This window comes from Spodoptera frugiperda, chromosome 31, assembly GCF_023101765.2.
Source record: "Spodoptera frugiperda isolate SF20-4 chromosome 31, AGI-APGP_CSIRO_Sfru_2.0, whole genome shotgun sequence".
NCBI classification, from domain to species: domain Eukaryota; kingdom Metazoa; phylum Arthropoda; class Insecta; order Lepidoptera; family Noctuidae; genus Spodoptera; species Spodoptera frugiperda.
Genome location: NC_064242.1, coordinates 9250091 through 9270280, shown reverse-complemented (window position 1 = coordinate 9270280; position 20190 = coordinate 9250091). Strand labels below are relative to the sequence as shown.

Genomic DNA, 20190 nt, shown 5'->3' with positions numbered 1-20190 from the left:
CTGAGATATTTTTATAGCAATAAATAAACTTCGCTTTTCAGCTATCGCACGTGTTTCATAGAAACTTGTAGTTCTTGATCGTTCCGTTCTTTTTAACTTTCTACCTGTTGTTCATTACCTCGTTATGGGATCAACTTAGTTTCATAAAGTTTCACTATATATTCGACAAAAGGGAAAGGGTTTTATTATTGTGTAGTGAAATAAAACAAGAAATCCATGGTAGTGTAAAAATGTTTTATTATCTAATTTAAAAACATTGCAACAATGTGGAATGTAAAAGAACGCGCAAAATCAAAATAAAAAGGTAAAATTATAAAAGATGTGCAATAAAAACGTGCTATAATTATAAATATAATGCTATTATAGTAAAATGTGATGTTTATACCAAAAGTTTAAAACTTAGAAGGTGGAAGCATTGGTGACTAGAACTAAAAATAAGAATTTTGAAGAACACAAATGCACTGAGCCAGCTACACACTACTTATATTGCAAGTACAACCAACTTAATACTGATTAAAATAAAATAGCGTCATTTCACAACACATGAGATCTCATCTCGGCTGATATCAATTTTAAGTTGTTCTTTAATACATATTCGTAAAATAATATTCGAGTTTAACTATAAAACGTAGACTTTTAAAATACATTATTAGATGTGATTGCCATTGTGAGTTTAGATAGATAGACTAAGCAAAATAAATAAACATTCTTGGATACATTTTTTATGTTTGACAAGGCATTCGATATCAATTTTAGTCTTAAAAACTTAACATGTAGATTTTAGTCTAACTGTGTGTATAATATGAAACATAAATGTATCTCTCCCTTTTTAGATTCATGATACCTATAAATTGATTGTGTGCAAGTGAGACTTGCTAATATATACCAAATAGTTACATTTCAAAGATTCAAGATTCATGGCTCATATATAATAAGAATCTTTATTCGAATTGGCCAAAAAATATATAACAAAACAACCGTTTAAGAGCTGCATATGAGAACCTCCTTTTTGGGAAGTCGGTTAAAATAATAATAATATAGTGAGTAGCCGGTTTAACATAAATGCAAGAAAGGAACTAATAAGCAGCCGTTTATTCATCTATATCTATCGAACAACCTGTTCGCTTACTGAACTAAATTCATTGTACTTGAGTACTTGACACATTCAACATCATTCACTGTTATTCATTTATTGCTTCGACTCGATTTTGCTCTCGTCGATATCTTAACTATCGATTCCACACGTAAATCGATTATTACCTAAAGGATTTTTTTTATTACTGTTATTATTATCAACAAACATTGATTTTTTTAATAGGTATTACATTACTAAGTAATAAGTATTTTTTACGTAACGATTCCTTTATCCACAAAATGGAATATCAAAAAATTGCAACCTATCGATATTTATGTATCGAATTTAAAATAGAGATTCTATTCTATCTTAAAATGGGGTTTCTTTCACACATGTTTACATATAATATACTCAAAACGCGAGGGGCATCGCTCTTTACAAATTATCACACTAACAAATTTTAACACTAAACAGCATTCATTGCCAACATTACATTCCCATAATTTAGAAAAACACGCTCATAATAATTTAACGAGAACACATTTCTAGTCTGATTGATTCACATTTTCCATTAAAAATAATTGTTAACAATCGTTTTCACATTTTCCAAATGTTAAACACATTTTCATCTAAGCTCTGAGGTTATTATCATTTTAAGTATACAATGTAAGTACACTTATGCTACACTTATACATCTAGCTAAATGGCTCATTTATTGTGCTTACACAAAATAAAGGATTAACAATGTTTTAAAAAAATAGTGAAGTAACTGAGATTCCTCTTCATTATGACTACTTATTATGTTAGCGTTGATTAAGTACTAACAATTATTACGTTTTCTAACCCTAACAACTAACCACGATTTAATAACAAGATACGACGACGTATAGTCGAAAAAAAAATATAATAAAAATAAATCTGAACCGGGTCCATTACACGTTGGTTATTTAGAAAGGTAATAGTAATTAAGTAAACGTTATTATAATCTGCACTATTTTACAGCTCTTCTATTTACTTGAACTACTTTGAAATCTTTAAATTGGGAACTTACGACAAACGTCGGTATATTATGTAAGTACTAAATATTATTGAAACGTTCCTCTATACATTACGATCGCTTAAAAATACATTGTAACGGGTTCAGGCGAGAAAATATAAAATATTCGTATTGCCTGATATAAGGCGGATTATTAAATATTCATATGACCGAAGCGCGGCTATGAGAGTCGTGTGAGGAGCTGACGGCAGACATAGCTACAGTAGTGGACATTGGCTCGGCGCCACGAACCAATTGCTCATGACTACTAGTTAAGGCACCTCCATACTTGAAGCTCCTTCGTAAACTAGAACGAATGCTCTTCGCTGAATCGCTTTTACGAACAAATGATCTCCGAAGGTAGTCTCTTGTTAAAGATAGAGAGTTTCGTGATGTGGATGATCGTGGTCGAGTGACTCTGGAGTCAGTTTCGTCGGTGATGGTTATAGAGGGTGTTGTAAAAACTCCGCTGTATTCTGGAGGCTGGGTCTCTAGTGAGACGAGGGCATCACGTTCTACAGTTTCGCTGAGTGTGATTGGTAGTTGCGTTGTGTCTTCTGCGGCCGATTGTTCCGTGCGTGCAGTTGTGATTCTGTAAAAGTTTATGTAAATAGTCTTTATTCATTTGTTTATACATAATATTGTAGTAAATAATTCTTGATCTACATTGTTTTAAGGAGTGGGTACAGGTGCACAGTCCAGTACACAGCACCCTAAAAGCGCAGAACTGTCACCTTAAAAACTCTTTTGTGAGTTTTTATGTATATTATGCAACATCACGTCTTTTATCCTCAAAGGGTAGGCAGAGGTACACCCACTATTCAGCAATTGTTTTGTCCCTTGTAATAGGGGGTAAGCCTATTGCCATATACCGGACACAAGATTCCAGATTCCATGATACTACTAAAAAAATGTTGAAAAACCTAAAAAAGCCCAGTAATCCTCTCCCCGACACGGGAATCGCACCCGAGACACCTTGCCCGGCAACTAGGCTTACTCGACCAAGGAGGCAGTCAGTCAGTTGTGAGTACTTATAAGTATAAAACATTATGATACCAGTCATACCTTCTAAGAGTTCTGAAGCTGCGTCGTATAGTATTGAGCAGTCTTGCTCCCGTGGCAGTGGAGTATGAAGGCGGCGGCGTATACTTGGGTGGCGGGTCCGGCGGCGCCGGCGCAGACGCGGTGCTGAGAGGAACTGCACGCCCCAAACCAGGCTCTTGCGACTGGCCCATACGAGGTCGGTATAGGTTTTGGATGCGCTGTAAAAATACAAATAAGAAAATTAATAATCAATATTTTTAGTTTATTTACATACACTAAAAAGTTTTTAATTAATGTATGAGTATAGTTTAACGTTGTTTATACACATGTTATAATTATGAGAACGAGAGAAAATCAAAAACACTAATTTTTACCCTTTGAAAATCCATTGATGAACTAGGCATTTTATACGTAAGAAGATATGTAACAATTTGACAAAAAAGTAATCAATAGCCCTTGATTAGTTGACCAGTAAAGTCTTTCACTGCACAAAGTATATCGTTCCTACATTACACACAAGATTCGATATCAAAATAGACAATTTACACATTGAAATAACATAATTTTATACACTACACTACTAAAACAATATGACCTTCATCTACAATTACTAAAACAACTGGAGAGAAGATTCAATGAAATCTTATTTACTCAGTAATTATCAAATATTAACTGTTATCTCCTACTGTATAACGTATAACTGAAACTAAGTCAAATAATATATTTAAGCGACCTTGTATGAGTTCGCATTTCATAATACAGTACCAACTGTGTTATACATACGAAACCTTATGATTGAATGACGGAATTAAGTCACGAATTTACTATAATGAGGTTCGTTTACGAGAGAATTAGATAGTTTAATTTAATTTATTAAATTATTTAAATATTGTACTACTCTTCTACTTATTGTTATGGGGTGGTTTCCTATTTCTTACTTAATGAAACTGTTCTAATCTTCATGTCTATTCTGACTACTTAGAAAAACAATACACCATTTGCCTTTTAATGTGTTAATACTACTACTAATAATACCCTAATCAGAACTTCAGTTTTTTATATGGCAATCTTATACTTATTATTTAATATTTACTATTATATAAAGCTGAAGAGTTGGCTTGTTTGAACGTGTTAATCTCCAAAACTACTGATAAAATAAATATTTCTTGTGTTGGATTGTCGATGCATGCATGCATGGGATACTGCAGAAACGGAGGGATATGAAGAAAGTTCCTGCAACAGCTCGGGAGGCCAGGGTCGGTTCCCTACCTTTTTTTATGTTTAATGGGCCGACGTATATGGCCTCTATCTCGCCTGATGGTAAGTGATGATGCTATCTGTTCCTTCCTTTATGCTAGGAAAGACTATAAAGGTAAAAACAACCCTATCCAACTCATTATAGCAAACATTATGTACTAAATTATCTAGATACGTAAGCAAAAAACAATATCATATTTTTAGTCATGGAAGGTTATCAAATCCATACATAATTTTGATAACAAACAGTGATATAAGAATCACGCCAGAGATTTTTAATAAAATGGAAACGTGACCGGCGTCATAGTATCGTATGATGGTTAAAAAATAAATAGACCAATCAATGAGAACCTGACTAGCGAATTTTATTAAATTCGCTTCCTTTAACACTGAAACTAGATAAAGGGTAAAGATCATTTGTGAACCATTTTATCAGTGCTATGAATTATGGCTATTTTTCAAGGAATTTAAACTACTAGAAATGTTTATTAATTATGTTTTATGGTATAAGCTGGTAAACGAGCAGACGGATCACAGAGATATCTAAGCATATTGACTGTAATTCAAACAGAAATACCAATCTTATAACGCAAGTTTAACTAAAAAACAAAACTATCTTACCAATTCCTCAATACAATCGTTTGCCCGATAATCCTTGTAGCATTAACAGAGAAAACAAATTGTATATTATGTAATACATACAAACATTATCTATGTACGTTAAACACCTTGTTTACTCTAAGTACTAGCACTATTATAAATAACCGCCTCGCTAATTGGCGCGTTTTAACACCTCATTATGATATACGACGCCTGTTTTCTTCATACTTTTGCTTTGTATAAGATAATACTAATGCAGAATTCTGAATGCTTTCACTACAATTAATTATAGACGTTATTACTTTAGTGACAAGGTTGTAAATAACTTACATCTAGTATATCAGGTGGTCCTTTATTCATGTAGCGCCACGTCTGTATGAAAGCTGCAATAGGCACTAGTAGTAAAGCTCCTTGTTGCATAAACACTGCGACTTGTCGACACCATATTGGCCAGTAACTGAAAAATAATATTAGATATTCATTATTGTAATATTATGTATCTTCCCAATATTATAAAAGCGAACGTTTGTCTGGACGTTTGTTACATATTTAGATGAAACTGGATACAAAGATAGATTATAGTCTGGTAACAAAATATGGAGTACTTCTTATCCGTGTATATCTCCGTACGAAGCTATACTTTGGAACGGGCACCTAGCTTTACTGACAGACAGACTGAAGTCACTGATAGACTGACTACGCGAGCAAAGTCACCCCTTTTACCTATGTAATTATGTATATGGGACAAAGGTTATCCAACACTATTAATGGTCAGAATCAAGCTTTGTTATAATAAACAGGTATGTTGTATAATACTTATTATTTATTTCTTTTAATTCTGTAGATACGTACCCAGCTGGTTTTCTCCAACTGTACATCTGTTTTTGTTGTCCCACTCGGAAATCCATCACGCAGATTGCCTGAAACAATAAACAAGAAATTAAAGCTATAATTATATTACATACATACATAACCTCACGCCTGTCGGCTGTGGGTGTAGGCACAGACAGTAAAACGCCAATTGCTACGAATCTTACATACCTCTTTCGCTTTATCAGCAGTCATTAGTCTTTTCATGCATGCTGGTCGGTTAAAGATACTTTTAATTAAGTCCTTTGATTTATCGCTAATCTAATCGCTATATGTCCATCTTTTTTTAAGACTCTTACTAACTAAAAACGACCCAGTTCCTACTCCTGCTTTTCTAGCCAGAGCCCCGGTAATCCCGCTAGATAGTCCGCATCTCCGGAGCTATATTATGCCCGTCTTAGACTATATTTATCAACTAGTATATACTAACTTATTGATGATAGTATACTTACACACAACAACACAGGCAGCACAACAGTCCATGTGAAGCTGAGCAGGGCAGCCAATGTAGCAGATAGTCGGCTACGAGACGAGTACAACGCAGCAACTACAACATCGGGCGAGTATGGCCGTCCACGTACAACGAACACGCCGCACGCTAGAGATATTTGTATCACGCATTGCCACCACGAACCGACCCATACGTAGTCTATAAAGTGGACTATACGGATGCCAGCCTGTGAACAAAAAATAGGTTTGTATTATTTATTACGTTAGCTTGTGAGAAGGGATAGTTAAAACCTTTAATTATAATTTTTCACAATATATTTTTAGACTTCACAAGTACACTACACACACAACAATCTTAAAAGTTATATTTTTTGCCAATATATTTTCAGACTTCACAAGTACAACTCTTATCTTAAAAGTGGTATTTTTGCCCTTTTTAAGAGGAGGAGGAGAATCATCCAATAACTTCTCCCACCTTGGGAATGTCAGACAATAGACAACTATAAGTTTGACACAAACCGGTAGGGTTTTGACGAATCTTTTAAACTGCGATATCTAACCCGCTTACCCATAGAAATTATGGCAAACCCACTTATGTAGAAAGGGCCAGGTTTCAGTAAAGGACAGTCACAGGCTGTTAGTGTTGTTGAATATGAATTTGTAATGCATTTATCCTTGACCTTTTTAAATGAAGGTAAAGCAAGCGGATCGATATGGGAACAGTGACACTTGGAATACACTATAAAGATCGTCTTTGTTTTTTAAGTGAAAATACGTTAATTAATTACTGTCGGTTAGTCATTCAATCCATTGGAAAACTTATTATAGTCGTTATAGTAAACTATTCATTTTATTGATATTATTGTAATATTTAACGCTTGTTTACCACCTTCATATAAGTACCCGATAATAATATGTGACAGATAGTTCAAATAAATTACGTTTTTGCAAAGGCATTGTGTAAAAGGTTCTTACCGCCGTACTTATAGTCATTTAATGGCTACTTAACCCAGTCCTTAGCAATTGTTCTTGATATAAAATCGTTACTAAGGAATAGTTTCAGTAATCATCAAATGACTCTGAGTGCAGCAGTTACCAACTTAAATTTTTAAGACTTACTTACAGGCATTAGTAAAATAAAAATCATAATCACGTTTCTCCTTTCTTTTGAAACTGAGATTACACAAAGTAATTACATCAGTTACGCCATTACATGCACGGTTGATTCAGTCAAATACGCTTAATTGTTTCGCATACAAATAACTACGACGACGCAACGACTTTACCGCAATCGATAAAGACGGTAATGAGATAATCACATTTTACGTTTGCTTACACTTGGGTACACATTTAAATATGCGTCTTAAACTCTTAATTAGTATCTTTGTTATGGTTACTTTTAATTTATTATGAGATAGTAATATATTTTTAAAATATTTTGTGTTTAGTAGCTTTATGACAAACAGAGTGAATAAATATTGTACGTACCTACATAGGTTCTTGTGGAAATAATTACTGTCTAGCATTATTGTTACAAATACCGTATTTAAAATACCCTTCCCGTATCGTTTGTTATGTTATCTAGAAACAGTGCACTTGATATGTATACCCCCTAACTTTAATATGTATTATGCAGTGATTATGTTTCGTGTACCTAAACAAGTAAAAAAAGTAGACATTTCCGCCGAACAAAAAGTTTCATTAACATTGGAATAAACGCCAACTTGTTAAGACTCGATAAAGTTTCTTACATAGGGAAATCTGGCAATGCTCCAAACGGTAAAACCGTTAGATGCAGATGTTACATAAATGATTTCTGCATCGATGAAAAATTTGCAAGTCTCACAGCAAGGTAAAAAATTACTGATTCAAATTTTAGAATAGGCAAAGTATTATTAGATTTACATTTCCCAAACAATCAAAAGCATAACACCGCGTCCGGAATCAATCGTACCTGATAAATGGCAATAGGCTCATCAACTATAACAAGACCCAAGATCACTCATGAAAAAACTAGTAATTTAATTTGTGCATTTCTGCCAACTCCTTCATGGATTAAAAGGCAAATTGTTATATGACTGGAAAGCAAGATACTCACATCAGTACTAAGCAGCAATCCCATAGCCAGTCCGAACACGCAGCTCAGAAACGTGATAGTAGTCTCCCATACTTTGAGAGCTTCGGCATTGATCGCCATGATGCCGGTGATGACGCAGTGCCATATCGCCAGTTGTTGCGCGATGCCAAACATTATGATGATGAAGTAGAATATGACTGCCCATGCTGGTGATAGCTGGAAATTAATAAGGAAACGGTTATCAGAGTTGTCAAGAACTAGGCTTATTAGAAAAGAGAAATTACGAATTTAATTAAGTTGTGATCCAATGATTAGTAGTCTTGACTATTTTTTTTTATTCCGAAGATCATCATATGACTTCTTCTGCCTTGGGCGAAACGAGAGGGAGTGTCAGACTCTTACTGACTAAAAACCACCCGTTCCTACTCCTGCTGTTCGATCCGGAGTTCCGGTAACCCAGTAGGCAGTCCGCAGCTCACTCTTGACTCTTAGAAATTGAAGTAGGTAAAAGTGAGGATGTACCTACAGAGGTCTACGAAATATCTATACAAATGTAAAATGTGTAAGCCTGAATTTTTTAAATTAAAAAGTTATGTTAATTCACAGCCACACACTGTTAACGAATTATTTAGGATTATTTTATATTAAAAATAGCAGTTTAGTTCTATTACCCAAACCATTTATGTAAACTCAAATGAAAACACGACAAAAACTTAAATCACAATGCTATAATTTTGTTCTAACATAAAAAAGGTGATGCAATTTATCAGATACATCTCGCTCACATTATGAATAAACTGTTGATTGTATACTTTGCATAATATAACGGAAATAATTATTAAGAAATATGTTAAATAGAATAATAGTAAGATGGGTGTTATCGAAAGTGGCAATCTTCCAGAGAACTATTTTTAGATTAATTAGTGTTTTTGCAATATTTTAAACCAGGCTATAAAGATGTTATTAAGTGTACCTATCATGAAGCAAGTACAGAGAGGATATGACATAATGTAATTGTGCACTGTGACACAACAAATCGGCCCTGCTCAATGAAAAAAGTAAAATGTCACGCATAGGGAATTTCAATTATGACATCTCCATATATATTAATTTTGTTTTCAATAGACTATCTCGAGCTAACTATAGTAACTAGACTTAGTTAATAGTTAATCCATAGGTCTCATCATCATCAGTATAATAAGTACTGATTTTCTCAGTTTCCCCAAATCAGCACCCATGTATTATCAGTAGTACAGTTAATTTTCTATTCATGTCAAGGTTTATTGATTAATTACAATATAGGGGTATCTGTTGAAACGTTTTAAAACCCATAAAAAAGAAGAAATATCAACATTATTATTATTAGGCTCTGTTCGTGCTCATCACAAACAACACCAATACTCCATACTTAATCCATACTTGACACTGTTAATCCTAGAAATTACAGTAATCCAAAACTAGAAAACGAGGCTAGGGCAACAAATGGGCTCAGTTTAGAGCAGTCGTAAAACAAATTCTAGGCCAAACTAAATCAAGGTCGTAATCCATATTTCAAAGGCTTGGCAATAAAAAGATAGACGTTTGAATTACATCGCGGAGTGCGCAAATGGAGTATCATAAAAGTAACATAACAACATTACATCTTTTATTACGTAGGATAGAGGTAAGCAGAGGCAGAAAAGTCGTATTTAACTGTCGTATTTAGAGACATTAAAGAAACTAACAACGTAACGATTTTGTTCCGAAAACAATTGCTAAAGACTGAGTTATGTAGTCATTTAATGACTGTGAGTGTGGCAGTAATTGAATTAATATGACCTTGACTATGGGGAGTCTTTTGCCGTAATGTCCATAACACACTGGGAATCACTCAAGTCTAACGTAATGCCATATTTCTTTTTGCGAAACTGCAATCATACCCGAAGCTCTTGACTCGACAAATACGCGACCAATGAGGTACTTAGTCACAATCATCCACAGTTTACTACAAAACATTTGGGTTGTCGAGTTAGATAACATTATTATTACAGTTGGACACACGCAAGTTAGAAGAATCAATATGAACTATGAAGTAATGTGAACTTGTGTAATGTTACTCATTGAGAAATTATTGTTACACGTTTTATTACATACAACGCGTATCATATCAATTTTATGAAATATTACTTGTGTAGATTGTAATATTACGTTATTCATTTGGGTATTGTTTTTAGGTCTAGCGAGAAGGTTTACTGCTGAAGGTTTATTTGAGTGTCTCGTTGGTCGAGTGGTCGCAAGTGCGACTGCCGGACAAAAGGTCTCGGATTCGATTCCCGGGTCGGGCTAAGTATTATACTGGGCTTTTTCGCTAATTTCTCAATAGTAGCACGGAGTCTGAAATTTTACCCAGTATGGCAATAGGCTCACCCCAATTACGTGGGATTTAAAACACAAACGGACAAATAACGTGACATTGACGTTGAAAAAGTTTATTAGCTGAATCTCTTTTGAGGCAATTTATATTAAAACATTTTATTGATTAAATTGTAATGTCTGTTTCTACGTTTTTACTGACTTTTGCTAATTTATTTCAATTTAAACAGTACATAAGCAAACTTACCAAATTAGCTGGTAACACAGCCAGAGTAGCGGGCACGATCTGTGTTGCTAGCTGTAAAGGTTGCCACCCGCTGAGAACGCGTGCGATGTTGCCAGTCTTCCATACTGTCACTCCTACTAGGCTGCCGTAGTGACCCATGTAACGAACTGGTGTGGAGACCACGTTGCCTGGCATTGGCTCAGAAATGGGCCATAAGAATTGTGTTGTTTTTACCGTCTCTGTAACAAACATACTTTGTTAACATAACGCCACACCATGATCAATGTTAACACGCACATTTTTTGTCAGTTATTTTATGAATCATTTGGAAAAGAGGACAGGCTCAATTGTCATACATCGGGTCCTATACCAAACTCTTTGTTTTTACTCGAACCCGAAACGAACACAGACTTTTAAGCTTGCGACATCAATCAATGAATCAGGTTTGAACTTTATTTATTGTTGTATTTATACGGCCGGTCTCATCTAATTATTTAAGAGATTGACGTGTAAAAGAGTTAAATTGTAACCTACTTGCAAAATGTATAAAGAGAGGGTGAGATGAAGCGTTATTATATTATTTTAGGAAATCTAAATCCTACACTGTTTCTCATTCTCATCGCATCCGTCGCGAAGTGAGCGTGTTATGAGAAAATAAGACGATAGATAAAATTACAGCAAAGTAACAACTGAAACGGTATAAGCAGTAACAGAAATTACAAAGGTCAAATGCGTGACTTAACATGTTACCTAAATATCTTCAAAATAAAATTAGAAACGACAAAAACAATAGACGATTATTCTGCCGAGTAGAAAGTGCCATATTATACTCAAGCTATTTACACAGAGTTAGATTATATCTACACTACGGCTCGTGTGTAAAAACCATATTATGCTCTATAATAAGTACAATTAGGGTGCCTTTCCACAAAAAATGTGCTATGTAGCTAAGCTACGAAGATGTAATAGCTAAGCTGTGAAACTATGTGACCGTTTCCACTGATACTAAGCTATGTAGCTGTGCGAGGAAGATGCGCAGCTCGATGCGATGTATCGATAGTAGGGAAGCCAAGAATACTTGCCAAAGAATACCACGCATATTTCCATATCAAAAACATAGCTTAGCTGAGTCCGTGTCCACCAGTGCTAAGCTATGTGTACCAATAAATATAATTGGTGGAAACCTAACGCATCCACAGCAACGTAGCATAGCACATCTCTGTTAGAAAAGCACCTTTATACGTAAACACGTCAGAGAAAAATAAATAGAACCTCGAATAAAAGCAATACGTCATCGGCAGTATGATTAGTGCAACACGAGTCGAGTTGTATTGTTAATTTCATAGTAAATAACTGGTATTAATGCGAATAATGCGCACCTACAAGAAATAGCATTTGTAATAGATAATACAGAATTATTATTATTCCTATTGCAGTAACTCTATAGATAGACAATGGATAGACTTTATCTAGGTACGGTAGGTACCTATAGGCATCTTCATTGAATGAGTTACAATGAATGAAGATATCTCTGCACACATTGAAATGAAATTACTTATATCCCTTAGTGCAGTAGTAGAACAGGATGTAAAGATATTCATAATGTACTGAAACCAATCAGTAAATTGGTTAATATTTATTAGTATTTTTGTACTAATCTTATAATTTCAGGTATTCCGGAGTTGATCCCGATTTGAACAATAGATTTAACACCTAAAGGAGTCGAGAATTTACACTTGGGAGCAAAGAAACGGAGCCACAATTAATTGTTTTTCTTTTTCATTTCTTGATGTTTATTTTTTTATACAAGTATGTATTTTATTAATTGGTAACGTAAGTACCTGCGCCATACCCAAGGCAATTTAATTACCTTAAAAATGAGATTATTTTATTATAAAACAAATAATATCTTTTAAAGTTAGATAGGATTGGTTAAAATAAATAACGCTAGTGGCTCCGTTTTATTGCTCCCAAGTGTATTTTAAACTTTTAGTATCAACAAACGAACAAACTTTCATTTTGAAAATTTTAGTATCAGAAACGAAACGTAGAGAATTGAGCGCGAAATTGATATTGCACAGAGTACACTTAAATTTCGCGATGGTTGCAAGCCTTAAATGTCGGTACGTTTTGTTAAGCATTTCTACCTATTATTAACATTCCGAATATTAAGTACTGTTTACATAAATAGAAATATATTTTATTATACCCACGACGTCTAAAAATTATTTAGAGTAGGTAAGTATTTCAATCATAGCAATGTTTTAAAAATATAAACAGTTTACGCCTAAAAATAAAACCCTAGTCGTACCGTAACTAATCGGTCAAAGTTCACAGTCTTTAATTTAGGTGAAAGTCTGAAGCCCGAGTTTTAGTAAGATTTATAGTTACAGTTTACCCTATAAATAAATTAAGTAACACAGTAAACTCACCGAAACTGCCCGGTATATAAACGTATCCATAATTCTTCAATATTTGCACGCAAGTGTTCGCTAAGAACGACCCCAGTAACAACACCGCGAAGGTAAATGCCACTATACACGCACTTTCCTTCTGAAGCATTACATTCGTTTTATTTTTAGCGTTCTTATGTGATGTCAATTGCATTATACAGGCACCAAGAAGACCCCAAGTTAGGAATGTCTCCTGTGCAGCGGCTGCCCAACTCTGTAAAAAGAAAAACGTTGAAAAAAGGATCTTGCTGCCTTTATATTAAAGTTTGAAATAAATAAAGCAAAAAGTATCCATACATTACTATTAATGAAGAACTCGCTCCATTCAGTCTCAGCGAATATATTGATGACAGTGTCGTATGGGATCAACGTGAGCAATTTCGTACACAACACCAAAGTACCACAGATCGGTAGGAATATCAGCATGTATACGGCCTGCAAAATTATTCATAACGTGTTATGGTTACGTGGGAAATTACCTCCACACTACAATGTGCTGTAATCACAGTTACCTTGCCATAAGACCTCAATCCTTTACTAAGTGCGACGAAAACTATCATCCACACTACAGCTAAATTGAAGGCTACTTGAAACTTTATTGTGCCGAAATACGATGTATTGGACCCCAAATTCCTTTGTAAAACTTCCTCGTGAAAATACTGCGGCAACGTCTCCTGTATTTTATAAGTACCATTCTTTGTAACGTCTGAAACATAAAAAATCTTTCTCAGTTCGACCCCATTTCCTTGTTCCACAACTAACGGATAACGTAATTGTGTAAACTGTCGACCTTCATTCGCACTTCCCGCTTCATTTGTTGATTGATATCACCGAATTTATTTGTCATTGTCCAAACAATAAACATTTAATTATGCAACTATTGACTCACCTTCAAAGTTGTATTCTTGCGGTAGCGCCCATTTGTACCTGTCGTTTGATGTTATGAAAGAGTCTCTAAAGTAAACAAATATCCAAGACAGGCCAATTATACTGTACATGCCAATCACGGCTTGAGTAATGAGCAGAGAAACGCCTACGCCTTGGAATATCGGTGATATACGCCACATGTCCACCGGCCCAGACTCCAACACTTGGCCCAAACATAAATGCAATGTGAATAACGGTATACCAATTAAAAATGACAGTATAAAAAACTGTATTATGAAGCTTGCTGCAACAAGAAAAAAGTTCCATTGTACACAAACTAGGAAATTAGGTAAAACCAATTAATTACATAAAAGTCCATTCATTACCTCCAAAATGAACACTGAATATGGCAAATCTAGATATATTAAATATTCCCACGGTACAACTGAGGCACGCCAACATGGCACTCATACGGTGTGGCCAAACTCCAAAAGGAGGTTCTTCAGTCTCTTCAATTCTGCAAAAAATCATAACACTTTCATTTATCCGATTTTTAAAGAGCTATCCGATGTAACTGAAATGATGAATCATTAAATCACATCACATCCTATGACCTCATTTTTGAGAACGAAATGAGTAATATTATTACCAAATCACGAAGGTTGCTGAAAATTATAACGCAAGAACAACTGGTTAGGTTTATAATTACCTCTCCTCAGTGGCACTTGTAGCATTTTGGGTTATGGGAGCAACATTCAGCGATTCAGTGGACGAGCTAGATGCACTGGTGCTCCTTGCGGTACTCCTTGCTGTATTCCGTCCAGTCCAATCTCCAGTTGTAACGTCACTCTCTCCCGGCGAAGGAAGTGAAAGGGTGCGGTTCATTAGCAAGGCACGACGCCCCACAATCAGAGGACCCGAAGCACCGTCACTACTGAGATTTGCCGCCGTTACTTGCAACTGTATGGGAGCGCTCGTAGGACGCATGTTAATGTTATGCTCCAGGAAAAGTATCACTGGTAGTGTAAGAGGCTCGCACGACGACTCAGTTGTTATCGCCGGCAGAACAATAGGGTCTAATCTCCTCATTGAATTACGCAAAGTGTCGGCTGTCGTGCTTGCTCTCTCTAATGATGAAACTAAAGCCTGCCGATCGTTATCAGTCAGTTCTGAAAAACTTTTCGAACGACCAAGACTTGTGAGATTCGATCTTTCAGATAAACTGGTTGTGATGTCAATTTCCTCTAATGGTGGTGCTGACGGATGTACGTTAGTGCATGTTATTACTTGAGTATTGTCGTCCGGAGAACTTTGGCCTTGTGAATGGTCAGATTCTCCATGAGTTTCGCCAATGCATTCCTTAATCTTACAAATGAGATCCTCTTCATCACTATCGAAACTTTTCGTGCCATCATCAAGGCACGCAAGTAAAGATTTATCTAAAACTTCGTCTAAATCATTTAAAATATCCATAAATTGGCACAGAGCCGTCGCCTGAAATTCTTCATCGTTTGTGATGCTTGTTGTATGTGATGAAAAGTTTGAATCAGATTTATAGCATTCTGGTATTGTCTTTTGCAGATCTTCTTTCAAGTCACCATCTTCTGATGTTTTGTCCAAGTCTTCACTACAGTGATCACTGTCGTTGCTCTCGAACGCGCTGCTAGAGGCGTCGCTGTCAATGCTGCTTCCCGGTACATTTTCACTCTGTTCATACCGGCCTTCGCCTATATTAACTACTTCCATTTTTATTGCATGGCCTAAGTCATAGCCCGCGCGCTTCGTTGACCCTGTAACAAGGACTTCACTAATTATCATTGCCAGAATGAACAATATATTGTATTAATTCACAGTAAAAAGGCACATTTTGTTGTGATGATTTTCCACAGTTTGTACATGGTTAGCTGGTGAATGCAGAATGATGTTCGTATTTACATATGAATTAACTTGCTAATAAGCTTAATTATTGGTTGTGGCAATACGTCAAATGTGGCTTAATGTTAACACAGTAATGCTAAGACTGCCTGGTAGGTACTGCTTACAACATTCAGTACATAAAAATGAATCACTTGGGATTATTTCTTGTTACACATAGATAACAATGCTGTTTTCATGTTGCCAAAATTTATTTTAGCAGTTACACAGACACATTCAAAGAGCGAATTAGCCTACTTAACTATAAAAAATATGTAATTTTCTTTTTCATCTAATTTAAGACAAAAAAAAATCTTACATTTTTATAAACCTTAAAATAGATTGCACCTACATAAAAGATTTATTTTTTTAAAGTCTCAGATAGATTAACATTGAAAAATTTTTTAAATACTGTCTGGCTAGTCTGACTTTGTGTCAGACTAGCCAGACAGTATTTAAAAAATTAACACAGAACTACAAATAAAGTATTGTAAAGTTAATCTTACAATGTTTACTTTTCCAGTTAATATGATATAGCTATGAGGCAACAAATTAGTTTGTTTCACTTAACTAATTGCATAATATACTCAGCAAAAGCATGCCTTTTATAGTGGCCTATATCCAGTATTGGGAGGAAATATGCTGATGACTTAGTTCTCCTACATATTAAAACTACTATGCAACAAAATTTAGGCCATGATGCAAAATTCGTGTGATTCTATCAGAACTCAATGTTCCTATGCTTTCTGTTAAATTTGAATAATGTGATTTACCATTAAATAAATACAATTTCATTCAATAATAAAATGGTCTGACTCTCATATGATATTGTGTGAAAGCGAGTTAAAAATGAAATTTTTGTGAAAGTAAGAATTTCCACTGATGATAACGCAAAAGTCGCAATTAAATAACAATAACTGCCATACTCAGAGACGTTTATTGATTACTCAAACTATTCCTTAATAACGATTTTGTTCCAAAAACATTTTCTAAGGACTGGGTTAAGTTAACTGCCATTAAATGAATCTGAGTATGACAGTAAAACATTAACTGACAGAGCATTTTAATTTTAACACTCAATATTGCTTAAGTTATTATTATGTTACACTTGCAACAACACTAGACTCTGGGCGTGTCTTCAAAGGCAAATAAAAAAAATAAACTGCATACAATAGACAATGCTACATCTTCTATCAGTCATCATTCAATGTTCATGTATTATGTTTAAGCAATCACCTTAATTGATCATTAACTATAATCACTTAACTTACTTCAAACTCATTGCAAAAAACTTAAGCATATACAAACATACAATTAACCCTCTAACCACCCAGTTAAATATTATCAATTACAGTGCCCCTAGTGCACAGCTACAGATTGAAAAAAAAATATATCTACCACAGCCAAGTATCATATCAAGAATATCGCTATATTTTTGACGCTTGCCAAATGTTGACCCATCAAATATAAAAAAATCTGCACTAAATAAGTAAGAGCAATTGTGTGAACAGAACGAAAAAATCATGCATGTTCTCTGTCACAGTAATACAACATGAGTGGCAGGGACATGGTCACATAATTAAATTTTTACATTCAAATAGGCAACACAGGCGGTTAAAGGGTTAAAACAAATATTACATATAAACTTATCTATATCTAAACAAAAAGATAAAGTGAAAAATAAATTAATTCTAATGTAAACTCTGTAAATTTCTTTCACAATGCAGTGATAAATTTTACAACAGTTAAAGATAAATTATAAAGTAATAATAAGTTGTATTGCGCAAGAAAATTAAAGATAAGTATACATAGTATGTGATATGAGATCACACACTTGAGATTAATGATAATTTACTTATAAGTGTAGGTATACACCTGTTCTTCACAATTTCTAAGTTTTAATAATATTATTAGTCATAACAAAACAGGATACAGAATATAGAAAGTACTCTATGCTTTGGGTTGTTCTAGTAAAGTGGACCCTTCTGAGAAGTTCTGGCATAAAACCATGCATTTTCTTCCCTAAATTGGGAAGGGTGTATTGAGATACCCACTTGACATCATACATGTTATCAGGCCAACCAGGCCCATCTAATAAGGGCTTAGTGTTACCCTGGCACTTAGGATTAGATGACCATCAATAATTAGAATTCATAAGTGGTTCTTGTAAAATGGACCTTCTAAAAAGTTCTGATACAAAATGAGAGATAACATGATATCACACATTTTCTTCCCTAAATAGATAAGGGTGTATTGAGATACACACTTGACAGCAAGCATGTTATTGGGCCTAACAGGCCTCTCTAATAAGGAGTGAAACTCATTCCATTTATCTAGCACTCGAGATGAGATGACCATGAAAACTACTAATCTAAATGAGTCAATCCAGGATCTGTATAACTTGCTTCTTTGGTTTCATGTATTGATCAATAGATAATAGAGAGGTTTGATCATTTAAAAATTAACTCAATTATAATGTATGTTACTAGTCTTACATCATTATTATCATATCTCAATAATATTGTTTATACATTTGTTTCTAAACAACAGTAGATAGGTTTCAAGTATCACTAAAAATCTAAGCACAGAATATAAACATTCCTGATATTTTATTGTATTGTATTGTTTTAACTGCTATCATTTAGGTAAATACATTAGTTAATTTTATGGGTTTGTAATTGAATTAATTTGTTTTTAATAAGTACCTAGTAACTGGCAGGTATTTTTTAAATTTGGAAGTTATTAGAAAATAACTGTACATAGTAGGTAATTTAGAAAAAAATAAAAGAAAGCTAGTAATGAATTAGAAAAAGTCGACTTTTAATGATCTATAAGTTGATTGGCAGTGGATTATTTGGAAATTTTGGAAATAGTTTACTCTGCTTGACTAGCATTGCAGTATAATTTTACAGTACAAACAATAAATATAAAAAACACCAAGTATTATTTCATAGTCAAGTGACATCAAAACTCAGCATAGTACAACCTTTTTTAAATAACAGAATAACAATAAAAAAAATTAAAACACTAACCTGATTTCCTGGCTGTTGTAAAGGTAAATCTAGCCTCTCAATTTGTCAGCTGTCGATAACATTATTATCAGTAGATGAATGACAGATCACTTGTTTCACTAACTTCGAAGATAACTGCTAATTGTTTATTTATACTAAATAAATGTAATCCAGTGATGTTTTCGTGGGTGAATGAGTAAATTACGTACAATAAAGTATTACATGAAACTTGTACCAGCAGGTACGCACTAGAGGCGTACTTGAATGAAAGCGCCTAAAGATTTGAAAGTCCACACTACTTGTCAATCTTGTAGTCGATTTTGAAATGTGAGGTTTAAACATCGTTAGGTTAGTAGTCGTTAACATTAATAGTCGATTAAACAAATTGTATTACAAAATTACTTACATTTCATAAATATATTTTGCTCAGGAAAAAACGGAATTTTGTTTAAAAATATGCCAATCAGCTCATTGCTTTGTTGTTCATTTAAAGGACTGTAAATATGCTAACGTTAAATTGGTGTTAAAAATAAAAATCAGGACCTACAACTTATACTAATTAAAATATCCAGATAATTATTATTATTGCAATGTGTCGTTTGTGGTAAAATGGTAGTCACATACAGAATAATATGCCTATATTATTATTATACTCAATGCCGATCTTATTAGAATGAAATCGGATAGTGGAGCGAAAATACCATGTCTTGATATAATGTCAAAATCATTGTCAACTAGTGTAGTGTATGACGTAGTGTAAACGAAAAACGACTTTATTGTTAATGTTATTTGGGTTCATAACTGGTTGGCAGTTAGTCAAGATTTGACAACAATCTCTGTACGTTTGACAGCTGTTATTTCGTTTACCACTGCGCATGTTCGTTTTATTGTTCATTAGATCAATAAAATAAAATAGTCTTAGCAATAATATTGAAACAATTTAAAAATAAATAATGTA

The 20190-nt window shown here is 34.2% G+C and overlaps 1 protein-coding gene across 3 annotated transcripts; it reads right to left on the bottom strand.

Moving 5' to 3' along the window:
- Positions 1-213: 213 nt before the first annotated feature.
- On the bottom strand, positions 214-19554 carry LOC118276448 (sodium-dependent transporter bedraggled). 3 transcript variants are annotated; one of them, XM_050707259.1, is made up of 15 exons: positions 19254-19554; positions 15017-16097; positions 14694-14824; positions 14330-14611; positions 13953-14146; positions 13738-13875; positions 13420-13654; positions 11009-11226; positions 8431-8625; positions 6335-6559; positions 5865-5932; positions 5343-5469; positions 5034-5066; positions 3177-3373; positions 214-2703 (listed from the first exon to the last, which is right to left on the bottom strand). In XM_050707259.1, exons 2-15 carry the CDS (start codon positions 16051-16053, stop codon positions 2274-2276), a joined length of 3510 nt encoding a protein of 1169 aa, XP_050563216.1. In that variant the 5' UTR covers positions 16054-16097; positions 19254-19554; the 3' UTR covers positions 214-2273. The 3 variants fall into 3 exon arrangements, with proteins under 3 accessions (XP_050563216.1, XP_050563214.1, XP_050563215.1); XM_050707257.1 differs by lacking the exon at positions 19254-19554 and adding an exon at positions 16172-16480; XM_050707258.1 differs by lacking the exons at positions 5034-5066; positions 19254-19554 and adding an exon at positions 16172-16475.
- Between the last annotated feature and the right edge of the window lie 636 nt (positions 19555-20190).